General features: G+C 38.7%; 1 protein-coding gene across 1 annotated transcript in view; it reads right to left on the bottom strand.

Annotated features, from left to right (window-relative positions):
• slc4a3 (solute carrier family 4 member 3) overlaps nucleotides 1-20,064 on the bottom strand; it is a 115,136-nt gene extending 95,072 nt beyond the window's left edge. The window contains exons 1-2 of the mRNA XM_056263997.1: nucleotides 19,925-20,064; nucleotides 2,866-3,019 (exon numbers count right to left, since the gene is read on the bottom strand). Of these exons, the coding sequence (XP_056119972.1) occupies nucleotides 2,866-2,919 (54 nt within the window). The 5' untranslated portion in view covers nucleotides 2,920-3,019; nucleotides 19,925-20,064. The remainder of the gene's footprint in view (nucleotides 1-2,865; nucleotides 3,020-19,924) is intronic.
• Between the last annotated feature and the right edge of the window lie 388 nt (nucleotides 20,065-20,452).

The following is a 20,452-nucleotide window of genomic DNA, read 5'->3' as shown; positions in this document are numbered from 1 at the left end:
ATAGGCATATGTGATACATTATCTGAATTGAGAGAGTTAGGGAACCGGATGAACTAAGCTATGTGATAGTGAGTGTTACAAGTAATAAGCACAAGAAAATAAATAAAATGAAAATGGTCAAACTAAATTCTTTAAATATAAAACAAAAGAAAAGCTGATAAGTGATAAGTCCGTGGAAAAACACTGCTCATTCGCGTCTGTCAGCGGCCGTGCGCTCCTCTCAGCCATTCCCTGAACAGGGGAGACGCAGCGAGAGAGAGTGACGACAGGGAGAAAGCAAGACCTCGCGCTCGCAGGACAGTACTGGCAACATTTGGAGGTTACTGAGGTTTGTCCAAAAAGTCGCTAAAATTGTCGCTAGTCGCTTTTTTGAAAAAATGTCGCTGAAGGGGTCTGAAAAGTCGCTAAAAATAGCGACAAAGGCGCTAAGTTGGCAACACTGCCAGAGCCCGTCTAACGGAGAGCCTTGGCACTTCCTATTAGCCCCATTGTGTATCATATTGGTTGCAGTTCCATTAGAATTCCACTGGAGGTGATCGCGGGCGAGTGCAGAATGAATGGGAGTCTATGGAGCTAAACGGCTAAATGTATCTCTTTCTCCTGCTTGTCGTTGAATCCGCAAGTTCAATATAGATTATAGTCCAAAAGTCGAATGAACGAGTACTTATGTCCTTTCGATTTCTTACAGGTTAGGCCGTTGTTGGCCGGAACACGGTAGCATTCTGCTATTATGTGACGTCATTACATTTTTGAACAGATTTTTAGAACAGATAAGTGAACTTGAAAATGCAATTTTCAGCTGAGTGTATTATCTTAGCCCTCCCTTTTGAATGCAACTTTTAAATTACTTGACAAAAAATTACATCCTGAGAAAAGTCGATTTCTGGGGGTGAAACCCCATAGACCCCCATTCATTCTGCACTCGCCTGCGAGCGCCCCCGCATGGACAGAGACGTGTTACTGCAGCCAGTCCAGAAACCGGAAGTAACCAGACAGTGCCAATTCTCTTCAATTAGACATTCTCTGGCATAGACATAATAAATACATAGACGCCCTATTGGGCGCTTTGGAACGTTGCTGCGTTACGTCAACGGGTCCGCCATTTTGCGGAGGGCAAGACTGCACTGTAATCAAATGTAAGTAAACGGGTGAGCTGCGTTTTTTCTGGATAAAAACAAACTGTTTTTACATTTATCAACCGATTTCAGTGGTTTGTATGTGGTGTACAAAAAGTTCCATCTCTAGTTATTTAAAATCTCGATAGTTAGACTTGTACATTTTTTTTTTTTTAATAAAGAATGGTCAAAGATCAGGCTTGTCATGTATTTGGCTTTTTATTCTTGGATAAGAATGGTGAAGACCCCCATACTGAGTTATAATTTAAGTTTTCTTATCGTGGAAAAAGCATTTCTTTTGTGATTGACCAGATTTTAGCAATAACAAAGATAACTGATGGATCCTTTATGATAATACATATGTTATGGTACAACTATAGTGCAATGCAAATAGTAAATATAACATAAAGTGAGAAGTAATAGTAAATAGTCAATAAAATAAACATAGTATACAGCAAATAAAATAGTAATGAATAGATTAATTATATAATATCATAAGTACAATAATACAATCATAAAAATGTTGATAATAGCATATAGATTATTAATAATACTATAGCAATAGAATAAGAAATATCAATTACAGAATATACACAATAAAAAAATAAGTTAAATAGTGACTTTAATATTTAACTCTTTTGTTAAATTTCAGTTTTATTGATCAGTAATAGCCATTATAACAGAAGTAGATTCAGTCAAACATACAGCAGGATACAACGTTAAAATAGCCTAAATATAAAGTTATGAAACTTCACTTTGCCCTCAGCCAAAACGATTTACCAGGGAACCATTTATAGATTAATGAGACCAAAGATCGCCCGTTAGATATACACAAGCCAAATTATATCTCATGTTTAACCACTAGACTACAGACATCCGAGCCAGCGGCAAAACTTCAGAAGCACTGGCCGAGGTACGGCTGTTCCAGGCGGGGTAGACGAGCACTGAGCCCCGGTGATAGCATCTTACAACTCCGAAAGCGTCAGATCAAATTTTTAAATAGGCGCTATCTTTATAAACAAACCACATATTTGAGCTTTAAACAACTACATTGTCGACTGAAAAACTATTAAAACTACATTTCGTGACACAATAACAGTAGTATTTTTAAATGTATCATCTGAACGTTACTATTACTAATTAAATCATGACCAAATACAACCAAAAACAAACGCTCAGTCTTGCTTGTGAAAGGTAATTCCTCGAAAGCTGTTTTCAATTGTGTGGCGATGTGTACAGCCCCAAACAGCGCACAAAACAGGCATTTTTCTCAATTCCCGGTATGAGAGGTATGGGAAAGTTGCCATCCCCAACATGGCGGCGCCGTTGACGTACGCTGCAGCGGCCAATAGGGCGTCTGTGTATTTATTATGTCTATGTTCTCTGGTACTACTAGCGGAAACCAGGGATAACGCGGATATTACGTCATTGACAGGCGACAAGTGAACAGGGATTCCGGGACGGCCAATTATTTAAAATTGGAATTTCTCTGAAATTAAAAATCTTCGGGAACTTTTGGGATATTGTAAGTACACAACTGCAGGAAATATATCGCACTGTGCAAGTGACTTTTGGATATTTTATTACAAAATTCTTACATGTTGTACCTTTAAGAACTAAAATGGTTAGGCATCACTGCAAAAAAAATACAAATTTGGGAACCTTTATTTTTTTAAAGAGTGTAACAGGCCTAGTATAACTAAAACTCACAAACGCTGAAAAAAACAGGCAGGGTCTTCACATCTCTCACCTGATGCAGGTTGATCAACACATCTGTCTCGGGGGCATGACCTCCTGTCGCCATGGGGACAGGGAGGGGCGCAGCTGCGGGAACACGAGGGGGTCTGGGATCAGCCCTTCTCTTTCACGGCTGGATTTCCAGTCAGCCTGTGGGGTGGCATAACCTGTAAGAGCGAGACCGCATTAGGCCACCAGATCCCAAAACAAACAGAGGAGCAAGGGTACGTGGGAAAGAAATACTTAGTTGCAGAATTTCCAGAATAAATCAAGAAGAAACACACAGATCCTTTTCTAGTCCTTACGTTAGAACGCAGGGGCTCATCAATAGCCAATGAACTCGACTGACATAATATTGATTGTGTTAAACTGTTAATCAATGAAACAACCATGTTAATCATGAGAAAGTGTCTGTACCCGGTTGGTAAGATCGATTCATTTACATGAAACAGTTCAAAATGTTTCAAATGTATAAAAATCAATTCAAAACTCATTCAATTAATCATTTGCATCATGTTTACAGAAGTCTCTGTGTGGCAATATGAACATACATACACACAGTAAACACACAATATATATATATATATGTGTGTGTGTGTATATATTATATATATATATATATATATATATATACACACACACACATCATGCTAATTCACAGTTCATTACCTACTGTTAACACATTCAACTTTTGATCTTAAAAGTGTATTCATAAATGTTGAGATTAACATTAATTAATGCTGTATAAGTATTGTTCACTGTTAGTTCATATACTAATGTTAACAAATGAAACCTTATTGTAAAGTGTTACTGTACCTATATTTTTTTACCTGCATGTCATGTGACCATTAATCGATGATATCAGAGAACCGTGAACATGAAAATGTGTTGTAAAATTATTGAAATATTAATATAAAAATTTCAAGGGGTACTTTAATTTGAACTCATAATAGTTCGGCTGATTAAAAAAAAGTTTAGACATGTCGCATTTATAACAAGTTAGCAAACTAGTCCAGAGAAAACTTAACATGGATTGCAGAGTAATACACTCTAAAAAATGCTGGGTTGTTTTAACCCAATTTTGGGTCAAATATGGACAAACCCAAACGTTGGGTTAAAAATTTAATTAAAAAATTTAACCCAACGGCTGGATTTGTCCATATTTGACCCAAAGTTGGGTTAAAACAACCCAGCATTTTTTAGAGTGTAATAATACAAAATAAATTATTTTAATGTGCTCATTTTCTTGCTAGGATTCAACTTCTTGCTAACTTGAATCTTTGATTCATGTCTATGTATTTATTTACTTGATAAACAGTCATATATTAAACATAATATGGTACAGTAAGCAGATTATTAACCCAAAATAAACCGATTCAGGATGAATGTGCTTTATTTAGCGACAATGACCAGCTAAACACAAGCTTATGCTCACACTAAACAACAGTGCAGTAAAACTGTGTTCTTCAGTCATCTTTTTATAAGTGGATTGTTATACAAAGATCATGGATGTAATTAGTACCACACCATACAACATTTGAGTGTGTATGGTGTGAGTCTGCTGTGTGGTTGTGCGATCGTGACAGTGTTCGCTCTGCAACTGTAAGTCCAGAGTCTGCTGTATTATATGATAAACAGCTCTTATGGGAATCCAGCGCTGATGATGACTCATGTCTTGAGTTTGCGTCACTGCAGACAGCCCTAGCATACGTCTCATTTCTGCCTTATAAACCGCACCCAGCTGGATATCATCCTTCAGGAATGCAGCTTCACGATGGACTGCTAAACGACAGTGGCATCTGCATGTACCAGCATCTCTGACCTGAAACGTCACAGTTCTGCTGCCTTGAATCCACACAAATCTAAGAACATTGATGCCAATCAGACCGAAAGGAAAAGAACTAGTTTTTCATCACTGAGCTGGTATCATCAGTGGTGGACAGTAACGAAGTAAATGTAATTCGTTACTGTACTTAAGTAGCTTTTTTGCGTATCTGTACTTTACTCAAGTATTTAAATTTTTGGAGACTTTTACTTTAACTCCACTACATTTCAAAGTCAAATATCTTACTTTTTACTCTACTATATTTTCAAAATCAGTCGTTCCTTTTTATTTATGAGTGGATAAAAAACGTAACTGGTCAAACGAGCCTCCAATCACAGTACAGCGCGCGCGCTTTGTTTTGAACTTGCCTTGTCGGTATCTACTAAGCGCGAACCAGAGCCGTTAAATATGAGAGTTGCGAACATAGATGGTTGTGACAGTGATCTCGCCGCCGCGCGGTCACGTTATTCGTGTAGCTCTCAATAGTTCCAAACAAATCGTGTTGACAATGATTTTAAGTGGGACAGAGAGCAGCAGCAATTATCAGCAAGTATTGACGCATAATGTACATTGCTTACGTTGCCACTAAAATGATTTGCATATAATAGCTTTTTTTTCTGGGGAGTAACGTTAGCCTAGCAGAAACACTGCATTATTACGTTTTTGTGTTTAATTTGGGGGGAAATTGGCTGCTCCCATAACATAGAATATATATATATATATATATACATATACATATGTATGTGTGTGAATATATGTGTGTGTGTGTATATATACACTCACCGGCCACTTTATTAGGTACACCTGTCCAACTGCTCGTTAACACTTAATTTCTAAGCAGCCAATCACATGGCGGCAACTCAGTGCATTTAGGCATGTAGACATGGTCAAGACAATCTCCTGCAGTTCAAACCGAGCATCAGTATGGGGAAGAAAGTTGATTTGAGTGACTTTGAACGTGGCATGATTGTTGGTGCCAGAAGGGCTGGTCTGAGTATTTCAGAAACTGCTAATCTACTGGGATTTTCACGCACAACCATCTCTAGGGTTTACAGAGAATGGTCCGAAAAAGAAAAAACATCCAGTGAGCGGCAGTTCTGTGGGCGGAAATGCCTTGTTGATGCCAGAGGTCAGAGGAGAATGGCCAGACTGGTTCGAGCTGATAGAAGGGCAACAGTGACTGAAATAACCACTCGTTACAACCGAGGTATGCAGCAAAGCATTTGTGAAGCCACAACACGCACAACCTTGAGGCGGATGGGCTACAACAGCAGAAGACTCCACCGGGTACCACTCATCTCCACTACAAATAGGAAAAAGAGGCTACAATTTGCAAGAGCTCACCAAAATTGAACAGTTGAAGACTGGAAAAATGTTGCCTGGTCTGATGAGTCTCGATTTCTGTTGAGACATTCAGATGTTAGAGTCAGAATTTGGCGTAAACAGAATGAGAACATGGAACCATCATGCCTTGTTACCACTGTGCAGGCTGGTGGTGGTGGTGTAATGGTGTGGGGGATGTTTTCCTGGCACACTTTAGGCCCCTTAGTGCCAATTGGGCATCGTTTAAATGCCACGGCCTACCTGAGCATTGTTTCTGACCATGTCCATCCCTTTATGGCCACCATGTACCCATCCTCTGATGGCTACTTCCAGCAGGATAATACACCATGTCACAAAGCTTGAATCATTTCAAATTTGTTTCTTGAACATGACAATGAGTTCACTGTACTAAAATGGCCCCCACAGTCACCAGATCTCAACCCAATAGAGCATCTTTGGGATGTGGTGGAACGGGAGATTCGCATCATGGATGTGCAGCCGACAAATCTGCGGCAACTGTGTGATGCCATCATGTCAATATGGACCAAACTCCCTGAGGAATGCTTCCAGCACCTTGTTGAATCTATGCCACGAAGAATTGAGGCAGTTCTGAAGGCAAAAGGGGGTCCAACCCGTTACTAGCATGGGGTACCTAATAAAGTGGCCGGTGAGTGTATATATATATATATTTAATGGCGTTGTGCAGGTTTATGTGAATGTATCGTAACATTAAGATGTTAATAATTATGACCATAGGAGCTGGAGAAAAATATATAAATACTGTAAATGTTTTATACCTTATGGGAACAGTCCCCTTCCCTCCAAAATTAATTCAATTCATATATATATATATATCAGACTAATTAATGTCATTTCATTAATAGATTGGTGTGCCAAGAGTGCCATTAGTCTTCACTTAGACTGAGTTAAGCAAGAGTCTTGTGACAAATTATAATAGGACATAGCCATAAAAAAAATCAAAGTACTTGGATACTTAAGTACATTTGAAGGCAAATACTTTTGTACTTTTACTCAGGTGAATGTTTAAAGGCAGCACTTCTACTTTTACTTGAGTAATATTTTACCTTGAGTATCTTTACTTTTACTCAAGTACATGGTATGTGTACTTCGTCCACCACTGGGTATCATCTCCCATTAGAACGGTTGCATCATAGCTCAGGCTGAAACAAATAAATACATTTCATTTCAAACCACGAACGCCGTGCTAAGTGAGCTGGTCGATCGGAATTACGTTTGTGAAATCTATGGAAATGCATGAATTATATCTGTTTATTAAAATATATGGGTGACTAAATACAAGGGAAAAAGGGGTCCCATACTTTCATATGAGATTCCAAGTCACAGTTCAGCTCATTTAGCACGGCGTTCGTGGTTTGACTGGTAAGTTCTCAATGCTTCGGTTTTCATGTAGGGACCCTCATTATGCTACCGTGTTAGTGTGGGGCTATTTTGAGCCTTGTTAGTGGTATTAACTAGCCATTTCTTTTTACTTATTCTATGCCCTATATACTAGCGTTATACGCTAAACAGTTTTTAGAGATAAAACTCTTTACATTCAATTATCATGAAAACAAATCCCAGAGAACGGTCGACTCGGTACCAATGTGTTATTAGACCAAAGGTTCATTTTGCGCCGGAGTTGTCCTTTAACTAAGCATAAACATTTACATGTAATCATGTAGCAGATTTGACCTTTAAAATTGGGTTAAAACAAGGAAAATCTACAATACATGTGCCAATTGTGAAATAAAAAATTATTCTATATATATTTTCTGAAATATAATAAAATATAAAAGCTAATAAGTCTTCTCAAATAAATTGACCTTGTTTTAAAAAGTAAAAAAAAAAACATGAAAGTAAAGATGAAAAATTAGACAATATCTGTGTTTACATGGAGCCTAATAATCCATTTGTAATCGGACTAGTTGCACAGTCGGAATAACAAAAGTCACACGTAAGCATGCAATCGGAATGAACTAGCTAAAAGTAGCTAACTATAGTTGTTGATGTACAGTAATAAATGTGGATAGCATACCTAAGATCATTTGGTCTTGGAAGAATTTGATGAGGAATGTTTGAGCTCATAATGAGATCTCTGACTTAAATTGCAGACTTTGATACCCTGGCAAATCTGAGCGATGTTTGTTGAGATCACTTCTGAAACTCTAGTGCTTCTCAAGCTTTTGGACTCCATTACCAGACAGTCCTTTTTTTTTCCAACCCTAAAGTCATTAATCATAATTAATGGCAGGATTCAAGAGGATTCTAAATTAAAAACAACAGTCAACAGTTGAGAAAACTTAAAACTGTATCTACAATAAAGATATCACGCTGGTCTTTTTTATGTTTTATGTAAGCATAAACAGCTGTCTGACTTCAATAAATCAAAGGACCCCAGTTACGGACCCTAAATTAGGCAGGACAGTGTGAGAACAGATTCACTGCAAACATGGATCAAGTGTACCTACTCAAAGTAGAATTCGGCAGTAGTGGGCGGGTGTGGACTGAAACTCGCAGTAGTGGGATGAAAAAATCAATCCACGCAGACCTCTGCGCTGCAGTGAAAAAGTGTCCGAGTGAGAGCTCAGCGCTGCGGAAACATGATGTTATTCTAAGTCATTTTCTAGCACCGTTGGAAGTTTGCACAGACCCCTGGATTGAGAAAAACTGCTCTAGAGGAGATGTGATGTGAGATTTCTGGGGTCTTTTTCTCAAGAGAAGAATCTGAGAAGCAGTAGACTTCAGTAAAAATCTCCATTTGCTCTCCACTTAAAGGAATAGTTCACCCATTGACTTCCATTGTAGAAAAAAAAAACTATGGAAGTCAACTGTCTGGTTACCAACATTCTTTAAAATATCTTCTTCTGTGTTCAACAGATGTTTGTTCATGTTTGGAACAACTTGAGGGTGAGTAGCCTAAATGATGACAAAATTTTCATTTTTGGGTGACCTATCCCACTCATTGCTGTCTAGGGGGAAAAATGAGATGCTAAAGAGCTTTTATTTGTGCTTTATTTTGTTCCTTTGGGCATGAATACGTCGAGATTTATTTGAGGGAAATCGGTTAAATAAATGTTTAAAAACAACTTTTACTGTATTGCTTGTTTAATGTGCCTTATATAATCTTGTTTGCTTGCAACTCTTCAGAAGCATAACAATGTTTTGGGGTCTTCATCCGTCTCTCTCTCTCTCTCTCTCTCATCAGCAGGAAATGGCCTTTCTGACATATTTATGGAGCAGCAGCAGAATATTTCATCAAATGATTCACTTGCCTTCTGCAAATAACCCAAGTGGGAAACTGCTATTAATGTATGAGAGAACACTCAGGGCATCATGGGAAAAATGAATAGTCTCACCCGTCGCTCACCTGGGAAAGCAGTTGCTTGTAAACACTTCTAGAATGTCTGATCCATGAAAACCCTGGACATCTTCCTGACTTCAGGGTCACTTCTCTCTCAGCTGTTTAGTCACTGTTGTCCTGCTGTTGGTCTGAGTCCAGCAAACTCAAGTCAGGTTAACGCTCAACCTCATGTGAAGATGAAACTAACAGATGTATGAATCATTTTGATAAGTATCCCTGTCTGCTTCCTGTGTGTCTAACCAGCATTCATCATGCACTTCCTCTTCCCTTCACCGAGCCTTCAAAGCGCCACAAATGATTTATGAGCTGCACTGGCACACAGAGACACATATACTGTGCACTTACCGGTAGGCATGTACTATGTACTCAACCACGTATAGTATGAATTTTGGTTATTTTGTCATTCAACATCAGAGTCAGATAGCCCCTCCCCCTCCGCTACATAATTAAAGCTGCGAACGTTGAGTGAATGAAGTGTCCACTGTCCAATATACCACACTTCGTTATTTTGGTTAATTAAGTGCATCATTACAAAACGGCATAGGCAACGCATTCTCACCCCAAGGCGTCACTAAAATGACAATTTTGACCATGCTTCAATATTCGACGCTTTAGGCACCCTTTAGCGTCAGTTGCATGACGCGATCCTAGGGCGTCATCTTACTGACGCTTTACCTAAGCGTCAGTTAGATGACGCGGGTAGGTTTAGGTCTGGGGTAGGGTTAAGATTAGATAGCGTCATTTAACTGACGTTAAAGGTAAAGCGTCAGCAAGATGACGCCCTAGGATCGCGTCATGTAACTGACGCTAAAGGGTGCCTAAAGCGTCGAATATTGAAGCATGGTCAAAATGATTCCCAAGGCGTCAGTTTCATGACGCCTTGGGGTTCATATGTACGTAAATTGGACCTTGTGAATAAATGACTTTTCTATAAGATATTTATCTTGTAAAAAGTCATTTATTCAAGGGATTGTTCACCCAAAAAAATGAAAATTCTGTCAGTTACTCACCCGTATGTTGTTCCAAACTTGTATGAGTTTCTTTCTTCTGTTGAAATAAAGAGAAGATATTTTAAAGACAGTTGGTAACCAGACAGTTTACGGTAGCCATTGACTTGCATAGTAGGGAAAAAAAAAACTATGGAAATCAATGGCTACCGTCAACTGGTTACCAACTGTCTTTAAAATATCTTCTTTTGTGTTCAACAGAACAAACTAACTCATAGAAAACAGTCTTTATTAGAATCCACACAGAAAACTCAGGGGGTCGCAGGAGATAAACTAGAACTCAACCACATTCAACATAGACGGTAATGGACAAATGACCTAGGGAAACTCAGGGCTTATATATAAAGAGAATGTAGGGAATGAGTGGAATTAGGAACTCAGGAAAATAATTATTTAACAAACAGGGAAACTAGGAAACCAGGCAAATAGGAACAGGGCAAACGGAGTGAAAACGAAACAAAAAATGTAACATACACGTTACAACCACGTCTTGTGGCATCCAGCCTGATTTAAATCAGTGTGTGCACAAGTGTTCAAATCTGGAGTCTCGTCTTTAAGGGTCCATCACCGTTAATGCACGCACCCATTAATGGATTAACAAATGGCCACATGCAGCTTTTACACCAGAGAACGTGTGGGTCACATTAAGGTCTGCACAAATGAGTGTACGTCAGGGCCAGATGTTTGTTTCTGAGGGAGCTCTAGGTAAATTATTAACGCTAATAGCCTCTTATCGCAAACAATTAGGCACGCAGAGCCCAAGCAGATTTAGCTAATGCCCCCTGGGGCCATGGACTCTATAGAAACAAACTGCTTCTAGCTTCGTAACCATGAATAACTCCACCTTTAGGCGCCCTTTAAGCACCAGTCTGACTTTGGATGTGAACAGCTTACGTCCTGAGCAGAGGCTTAGTTGCAGCTTCGAACATTCAGCTCAATGTAGAAAAGAGTGGTGAGTTCAGAAGCACTGTATGCAAAGGCGATTCTGCTTGTTAGCTTGTCTTCCAGCTGTCTCCGGGTTCTGGATTTTACTACAGCGTCGTTCCACAGAGAGCTTTGGCTGTCTAAATAGAGCTCATCCAAAGGCTAATCACAGGCATGCTTGATCCCCCAAACCCAACATGCTCTAAATAAAGAAATCCCCAATGCACACAGCTCATAGACTCTGCGGAGCCCTACCTCCACTACTCTGGAAGTTAAAAACCAGCAGACACAGTAACTATCCACTATATCTTCTTCCTCATTCCTTTTCTGTCTGCTTTTAGGATGCATGTGGGAATGATTTTGATTCAGCTAAAATGTTTTTTCTCTACACTTGATATGGTCATAATGCTCTTCTCCATCATTTTCATCATTTGATTAATAACTGCCGACCAATAGAAAGTGCACACAATGAAATTAAACAAAACAAATAAAATGACATTACCTTTATGCTTAAATTCCTATATTATGAATGTATAATCCATAAAATGTATATAATCCATAAAATGCATTTGGAAGACATTTTTATCCAAAGCAACTTGCATAACGTTGCTTGCATAACAAGTCTAATTTACATTTACATATAATTTACATACAGAAATTATGTATGTAGATCTGTACATCTATCTATCTATCTATTTATCTAACTGTCTGTCCTTAAGGTCTATAAATCTTAAACTTTTTACTCAGGAAAAAAAAATTCTGATAAGAATGTGTATTAAAGTATTGTAATAGAAGTCACTGATGCGTTAGTCTCAACTAGTAATTCATGAATGAATCAGTGGTTTTGAACAAATTGTTAAAGTCAGGAGATCAATACATTATGTTTTTTTTTTTTTGTCATTCATTAAGATAACACTTATGATGCTTTAACAGTTTAGACATGCATATTTTAATATTGTATAGAGCTCTGAAGTGATGATGTATTTTTGTAGGCCAACCCAAAAGTTAGCATCACCCTGGTTCACTCAAAAAAACCAACACAACAGGTTTATGATTCTTACATGTTTTGTTCATCAAGATAATCGTATTAATCTTGAAGCCTTTATACAATTGTCAGAAGTAAAAAGCTAAAATTAGGCTATTAACGGACACCATGCATGGTCACACGATTCCACGTCACCATCACTGAGCTTCCAACAACTCTTTTAGTCGTAATTTAAAATCTACAGGTTGAAAAGTTTGATGAGGTTCGGCCTGATGACTTTTAATGTCCGATAATGTAAATATGCAATCTTTAAAAACTGTCACTGAATAGACTAAACTAAGAGGAATCACAATTCCCACCTCTAAAAAAATATGTCACCACCGATGCATCAATCTCAGCACTACAGACTTTGTAATTTAAAATAAAAAAGTGTAAATGGAAAGTGTACCAAAAAATACATAAATATTATATTAAGTATTTTAATATTTATAATATTATATTAGAGTCATTCGACCCTGTGCAATGTTTGCAAAAACTTAAAGTGATTTATTTTTGTTTCAGTAATGGACAAAATTAACATTGAAAACATTTAAATTTATTACAATTACATTATTAAAACTAAGCATATATATATATCGGTATTTAATTTAGTATTTTCTAAATATTTAACACTTATTTTACAAAATATTTCTATAATGATCAAATATTTCTATAATGGTAAAATGAAAACAGAAAAAGGTTATGATTATATCCATATACTATACACTCACCTAAAGGATTATTAGGAACACCTGTTCAATTTCTCATTAATGCAATTATCTAATCAACCAATCACATGGCAGTTGCTTCAATGCATTTATGGGTGTGGTCCTGGTCAAGACAATCTCCTGAACTCCAAACTGAATGTCAGAATGGGAAAGAAAGGTGATTTAAGCAATTTTGAGCGTGGCATGGTTGTTGGTGCCAGACGGGCCGGTCTGAGTATTTCACAATCTGCTCAGTTACTGGGATTTTCACGCACAACCATTTCTAGGGTTTACAAAGAATGGTGTGAAAAGGGAAAAACATCCAGTATGCGGCAGTCCTGTGGGCGAAAAATGCCTTGTTAATGCTAGAGGTCAGAGGAGAATGGGCCGACTGATTCAAGCTGATAGAAGAGCAACTTTGACTGAAATAACCACTCGTTACAACCGAGGTATGCAGCAAAGCATTTGTGAAGCCACAACACGCACAACCTTGAGGCGGATGGGCTACAACAGCAGAAGACCCCACCGGGTACCACTCATTTCCACTACAAATAGGAAAAAGAGGCTACAATTTGCAAGAACTCACCAAAATTGGACAGTTGAAGAATGAAAAAATGTTGCCTGGTCTGATGAGTCTAGATTTCTGTTGAGACATTCAGATGGTAGAGTCAGAATTTGGCGTAAACAGAATGAGAACATGGATCCATCATGCCTTGTTACCACTGTGCAGGCTGGTGGTGGTGGTGTAATGGTGTGGGGGATGTTTTCTTGGCACACTTTAGGCCCCTTAGTGCCAATTGGGCATCGTTTAATTGCCACGGCCTACCTGAGCATTTTTTCTGACCATGTCCATCCCTTTATGGCCACCATGTACCCATCCTCTGATGGCTACTTCCAGCAGGATAATGCACCATGTCACAAAGCTCGAATCATTTCAAATTGGTTTCTTGAACATGACAATGAGTTCACTGTACTAAAATGGCCCCCACAGTCACCAGATCTCAACCCACCCAATAGAGCATCTTTGGGATGTGGTGGAACGGGAGCTTCGTGCCCTGGATGTGCATCCCAGAAATCTCCATCAACTGCAAGATGCTATCCTATCAATATGGGCCAACATTTCTAAAGAATGCTTTCAGCACCTTGTTGAATCAATGCTACGTAGAATTAAGGCAGTTCTGAAGGCGAAAGGGGGTCAAACACAGTATTAGTATGGTGTTCCTAATAATCCTTTAGGTGAGTGTATAGTACTAGTGCATCCCAAATCATAAAAATTGTATGCCAAATCTATGCAGGTGAATTTTCAGAGTGTGCATTATGAATATTAATTACTATAATCATTCATTAAATCATTATAGTATTACAATTGTATATAATAACTGCCATGCATGCATCTGCCATCTTTTCAAATGTAATGGTCTTCAAACCACAGATGTAGTCTGCAACTGAATCGAACATTATTTGAAATCAGAAATTTAATTTGATGCCACCAATCATAATGCAATAATATATAAAGAGCTATTTACCTTGTGGTTCAGCACACCGACTCCACAGTTATTTCTATAATTAACCGGGTCTGCAAGAGGAGAGTCAATTCACATGCTAAAGCCTATGCGTGCAGACAGTAAGCCAACCTCTGGAATTAAATAAACTTCTCACAAAATGAAATTACATCACAGGGACAGACAGACCTCAATATGTGTGAAGCAACTCATAGCCGATGCTAAACCCAAAGCATCCCTCGTGAGAGGCCCAATCAGTTAAAGAGGCCGCTTTATTGAAGTGTCTTGTTCTCAGCCAGTCTGAGCCTCTGCTATTGTGCTAACAGGTGTGATCGCAGCACAGCACCCTCACATCACAGATTACTGCGGCCCGTCTACACCTAATAACACACCTTACACTGAACCCAGCTAAGACGGAAAGTCCTTAACCACATGACAAAGACACATGAAGGCAAGCCTGCAACCGTAGCCGAAAAAATCGTAATGCTAGCTAACGCTGTGCTACACAGGGAAGGAGACAAGAGGCCGTTTTTTTAATGGATGTCAATGGAGGAGAGGCTTCACTACGCTGAATAAACATGAGGAAATAGCTTATCATTAAATGAATGGACCGCCCATCGGCTAATCTTCAACACGCTTTTGCTCTTAAACGTTCGTTTTAGATTGATCTATTTTTTGAGTTTACACTGAAAATAATGGTGTTTTATAAGAGAAGAGATTCAGTTTACAGCCATTCTCATTCGTTTCTATGGTTTCCGCAAACAGTGATTGACTGTCGCACAACTCTAAACGAAATTCAATGACATCCCGGCTGTGATTGGTTTATCAAGGCACATGTGATCCAAGTTAGCTGTTATGCTTTCTCCAATGGTAGAGCCACAGATCCTCGTATCTCCCAATAATAAGACCATGCCTGCATCCGAAATCGCATACTTCCCTACTATATAGTAGGCAAAAAAAAAAAGTATGAGACAAAAGAAGTATGACCGAATTCAGAGTAGGCCCTCATAAAAGAGAAGGCAAAAAGTACCCGGATGACCTACTACTTCCGGCGAGATTCTGAAGTGTGCAATGGACACTTTACTATCCCATGAGGCCATGGAAGAGGATTTATGAATGGCAGTGAAGCGATGTAACTAACGAAGGTTGGTCACATGATGACAACATGGTGAATGTAGTGCGTCCAGATTACACTCATACAACACACAATCATACTATATAGAACATACTTTTTTAGGTTGTGAAGTAATTACTTATTCGAAATAAGTACCTAGTCAAGAGAGTGTGTGATTTCGGAGGCAGCCCAACTCTGCACGTGATCTGCTGTGATTCGGGATGGGAATTGTGAGGAATTTAACAATTCTAGATTTGAACCTGATTCCACTTAATGAATCTGGTTCCATAATGATTCTTTCAGTGCTTAGACTATAGGTATTACACCGATTTAAAGAGATAGTAGCCCCCCCTCCAAAAAAAATACTCCCCCTTATGTTTCTCCAAACCTGTGTGACTTTCTATATTTTGGGGAACATAACAAAAAGGTATTTTGAAGAATTATTTTGTCCATTCAATGGGAGTCAATGGGGTCCAAAACATTAGACAGTTTTGACTATTTAATTATTATTATTTAAAAAAAAAAAAAATCTTTTTGTGTGTGTGTTGGAACAACATTAAGGTGAGTAAATAATGGAATTTTAATTTTAGGGTGATCTATCGCTTTAAGTTGCGCACCCACTCTTGGCCTCTGCTGAATAACAATACAAACAATCATTCTACTACAATTATTCTAGTTTGTGTTTGCATGTTTTTTTGTTTGACATAATTAAGGGGGTAATTAAATGTCAAGAAATCGCTTTGACACTGTTAATTGAAAAACAGCTATTGCATGTTGATTTAGACAGAAACTAGCTCTCCAGCAGACATACTTCAGTCTGTTGTCTCAATATAACAATTAACTTATTAAGCATCAGGATGAACAAGCAAACAACAAGCTGAGGAAACACTGTTTACATCCCCATCTATACAGATGATAAACACGCCACTGACAGCTGAAGAATGAGAAACATTAGGCCGAAGAACACCTGAATATATCTCTAATGTGTGTAGAGAAATCAAAACACGGTTGACACGCTTCTAATGTCAACTGATAGAGATCATAATAACTTCTCTGCATCTTATTTTACATTACTTCTTCGTGTGATTCCTCATTAATGCATTACTTTGTGCTTGTTTGAAAACGAGCACATCTGCAGCTATTCCTGGGCATTTATCCGGGTAACAGATGAGACCTAATTACAACCGAAGCTTTGATCATTTAAAGGACTCCAGCAGAAGATGTTGAAGATGTTGCAATGCAATCCTGACAGTATAAATGTACGTGGTCTGCTACAGCTGTGCTGGAAGTAGACAGCTGGCTCTATGATGCATCGATGAGTCAAGACTCAACACCATTCAACCCTTTTTGGATGTTAAGGATTTGAAAAACAAAGCAGTTTCTTCTGCGCGATTACAGCGGGACTGACTGAATTACATTTATCATTTAGTGGTCGTCAAATCCATCAAACCCAAGGTTCAAAAGGCAAGCATGTCTATGTTACAGCGGTGCTTCTAAACTGGTTTTGATTCAGGCTCCAGATTTTACAATGGACATCAAGTGGCGACACAATACAACAGATTATTGTAAATAAAGATGTATTAATATTATCATGAACTGCATCCATTCAGCAATATGCAACTACTACTACATTAACTAGTACAGTAGAATAGTAAAATGGACAATTTTGTAGATCCATGGAGCGAAAAAGTGTGATGTGCCAAATACAGTCTTCAACAACAAAGAATAAAGGCCCTATTTTAAAGATCTAAGCGCATGGTCTAAAGTGCACGGCGCAAGTGCACTTAGGGCGTGTCCGAATCCACTTTTGCTAGTTTAACGACGGGAAAAATGGTTGGTGCGCCAGGCGCATGGTCTAAAAGTGTTGTCCCTATTCTCCTAATGAGTAATGGGTGTGTTTTGGGCGTAACGTGCAATAAACCAATCAAGAGTCTCATCTCTCATTCCCTTTAATAGCCAGTTGCGCTCGCGCCATGGCGGATTCGCTATTTACATGACGGAACTTGCAAGCGGAAAGACTGAACGCTTCTCCAGAGAGGAAACGGATCTGCTCGTGCGCGAGGTTAAAGCGCGCAAGCTGACCATCTACGGGACAAGTCGGATTCCACCATATCTTTATGTACACAATATCTTTTACATTGTAATCCTTTAATTAATTAAATAATGAATCCATTTTTTATATTTGGCTAGTTTGTGTGCTGCTGCTCGTCCCTGTGTGTGTAATAAGCAGAGTGTACGTGCGTTGTGCACCTATAGGCGCATATTACTAATGCGCCCTTTAAATAACCAAAACAATACTGCGCCATTGACTTTAGACCAGGTTTCAGTTGGTCAATGGTGCAGTCTATTTCAGTTGCCTCAAAATAGCAATGCGCCAACAATGCGCATGAACACACCTCGTTCTCAGACCAGCACGGCCATGGGCGCACAAATGGGCGCAAATGCATTTGCTATTTAAACAACGTGGCGCAGGATGTGAAAATGATAACTGCGTCAGGCTGAAACTAACAAAAAACACTTGCGTCACGCCTGGCCCCGCATTGCGCCGGGTGTATGATAGGGCCCTAAAAGGTTTTCCCATTCAAAAGTTGAATCTCAGCGACCCTATTTCAGAACAGATCGGTGACCCATTTTTGTGTCGTAAGTCGCAAAGCCACCACTTGAGATTGAGATCCACTGGTATACATACTGGAGCTTATGAATCTATAATGCCATAGTAGCACAGATCTAGACAGTTGCAAAGGCTCTGATGGGCTCCACCTCTTCTGGGAGTATCTATAATTTTCAGCCTACTTAACATGATCCACAAGGTCCTATCCGTTGATGTATGGATCTATATTTGGATATGTGTGTGGGCAAGAGAAACGATGTCGAGGGCACATCTGCAAAGATCTAACACTTACGTAGGCCTACATGAAGAAAACATAATACTTTAGCTACACTGCTAACCTTCATAGTGTTGTTTGAAGGAAGGATAGTCCAACATGCTGAAGATAAGGCCAGGTGCAATTTGGTTAAAACAAATTTGAATTGTAAAATATCAGGGTTGTGGCATTAAGTAAGTATCTAAGGATGTAAAAATGATGAAAATGCATTTTCAATCCAGTTCTTGCCCTTTTACAAACCAACTATGTAATGTTGTCATTATTTTTTCTTTTCATTCATCATCAGTGTATTACATTTGATCATCATGAAGTTTAAAAAGTTGTAAAGACGTAGACCAGGGTTATATCCCACATCTCTAACATGAGTCCAGCTGCACAAATGCTTGATTTCTCTAGCAATGGTTTTAAAATACATAGATTTACCCCATATACTGTTACAACATGCATCATCAGCATGTGATAAATGTAATGTATCTTTCTACATGTGCCAATTCAGAAACGGAATTTCAAAAATAAAACCACCGGAATGCTTAGAAAATAATTGTGACAACTAGCCCCAATTAGAACTAAATAGATCACCAACATCCTAAACTCTACATGTGATCCGGATAACTACACAACTTTTCAAAGAGACGGGAAGGAAACGTAATAACTATAATTGCACAACCTCTGGCACTAACGTTATTATAACGTTATTATATTCCTTTATTGATATGGGTCAATGGCTAATGCAAGATGAAATCTTTTGAAAATGTATATATTTGAGTAACTTAAAAAAAATCTGAACTCTTCATTTCAACAGTTTCTGCCACAAATCTTTCATTCTATATTTAGTAACCAATGATGGGGTTTCGTTAATAACTTCATGCATGCTCAGGATGACTAGCTCAAATAACCTACTTCAGCATCTTTCAAGCATTAACCCTTTCAGCAGCGCAAACGCTCTGCTCTTTGTTATAGGTTTCTCGATACTATGAATCTGAATGTCTTTTCACTATTATATTTTGCATAAAGGACTGAACATTTCTGCACACAACATCGCCTTTGAATCATTGTATCCAATCCATAAAATGCGTCTGCAAACGCTTCACCTCACTATACGACTGACTGCACGAGCATCTTCCTATCCATATGCATGACCTGTCCGCGCATTTTACGCATCCTAACCGAGTGTTTTGTCGGCTTTGTTGTTCAGCACACACCCCTGCCATCATCATATCCACGGGGAGACCCATTTCTGCCATAGGCTCTGGAGGAAGGAGCGCATGCACGCACCCCTATCCACGATAGCCAAGATGATCCGCGCTATTCCTCATTGTGCCATCATGAATATGTGTGATGCGAAAGATCTGCACCCGGTCAGTGTTGTGCTCGCCTACCTGTGTGTTTGGAGAGTTGTCCAAGCAAAACTAGAATGTAGACGATCTGTCAGAGAGCGCAGCGGCCGTGCTGGTCCATAGTGAAGCGCTCCAGCTGCTCTATCTCTCTTTCTGTCTCTCTCTCTCATCCGAGAGCGATGCTCGCGCCAGCCACTAGATGATGCTGATGAGGGGTGCGCGCATCATGGGTGCTGTGCATCAGGGCCACGCCGTCAAATATGATCATCCTTGTGTGAGGGACCCACTTCCTAAAATTTAAAAAGGCATATTATTTTAATATATTTTTGTAATAATTTGTATGTATGTCAATCTACTTTTTATTGTTTTTATTTATTTATTTTTTATTATAAGTTTTATTTCGATTTCTTTTCTTTTATTAATTCAGTCAAATTGAATTTATAACATAATCAATTAAGGTTGGGAGCTGACAAAAAGGTTCAATTTCTTTACAAAATATTTAAAAATATATATTTTCATGATTCGGTTCTCGAACGTTAATTATTCCATGAAACATCGAGCTATATGTTA

Source organism: Rhinichthys klamathensis, unplaced genomic scaffold, assembly GCF_029890125.1.
Source record: "Rhinichthys klamathensis goyatoka isolate OS25496 unplaced genomic scaffold, OSU_Roscu_1.1 h1tg000212l_1, whole genome shotgun sequence".
Classification (NCBI taxonomy): domain Eukaryota; kingdom Metazoa; phylum Chordata; class Actinopteri; order Cypriniformes; family Leuciscidae; genus Rhinichthys; species Rhinichthys klamathensis.
The sequence above is the reverse complement of the archived record's forward strand: the minus strand, read 5'-3'. Positions and strand labels throughout refer to the sequence as shown.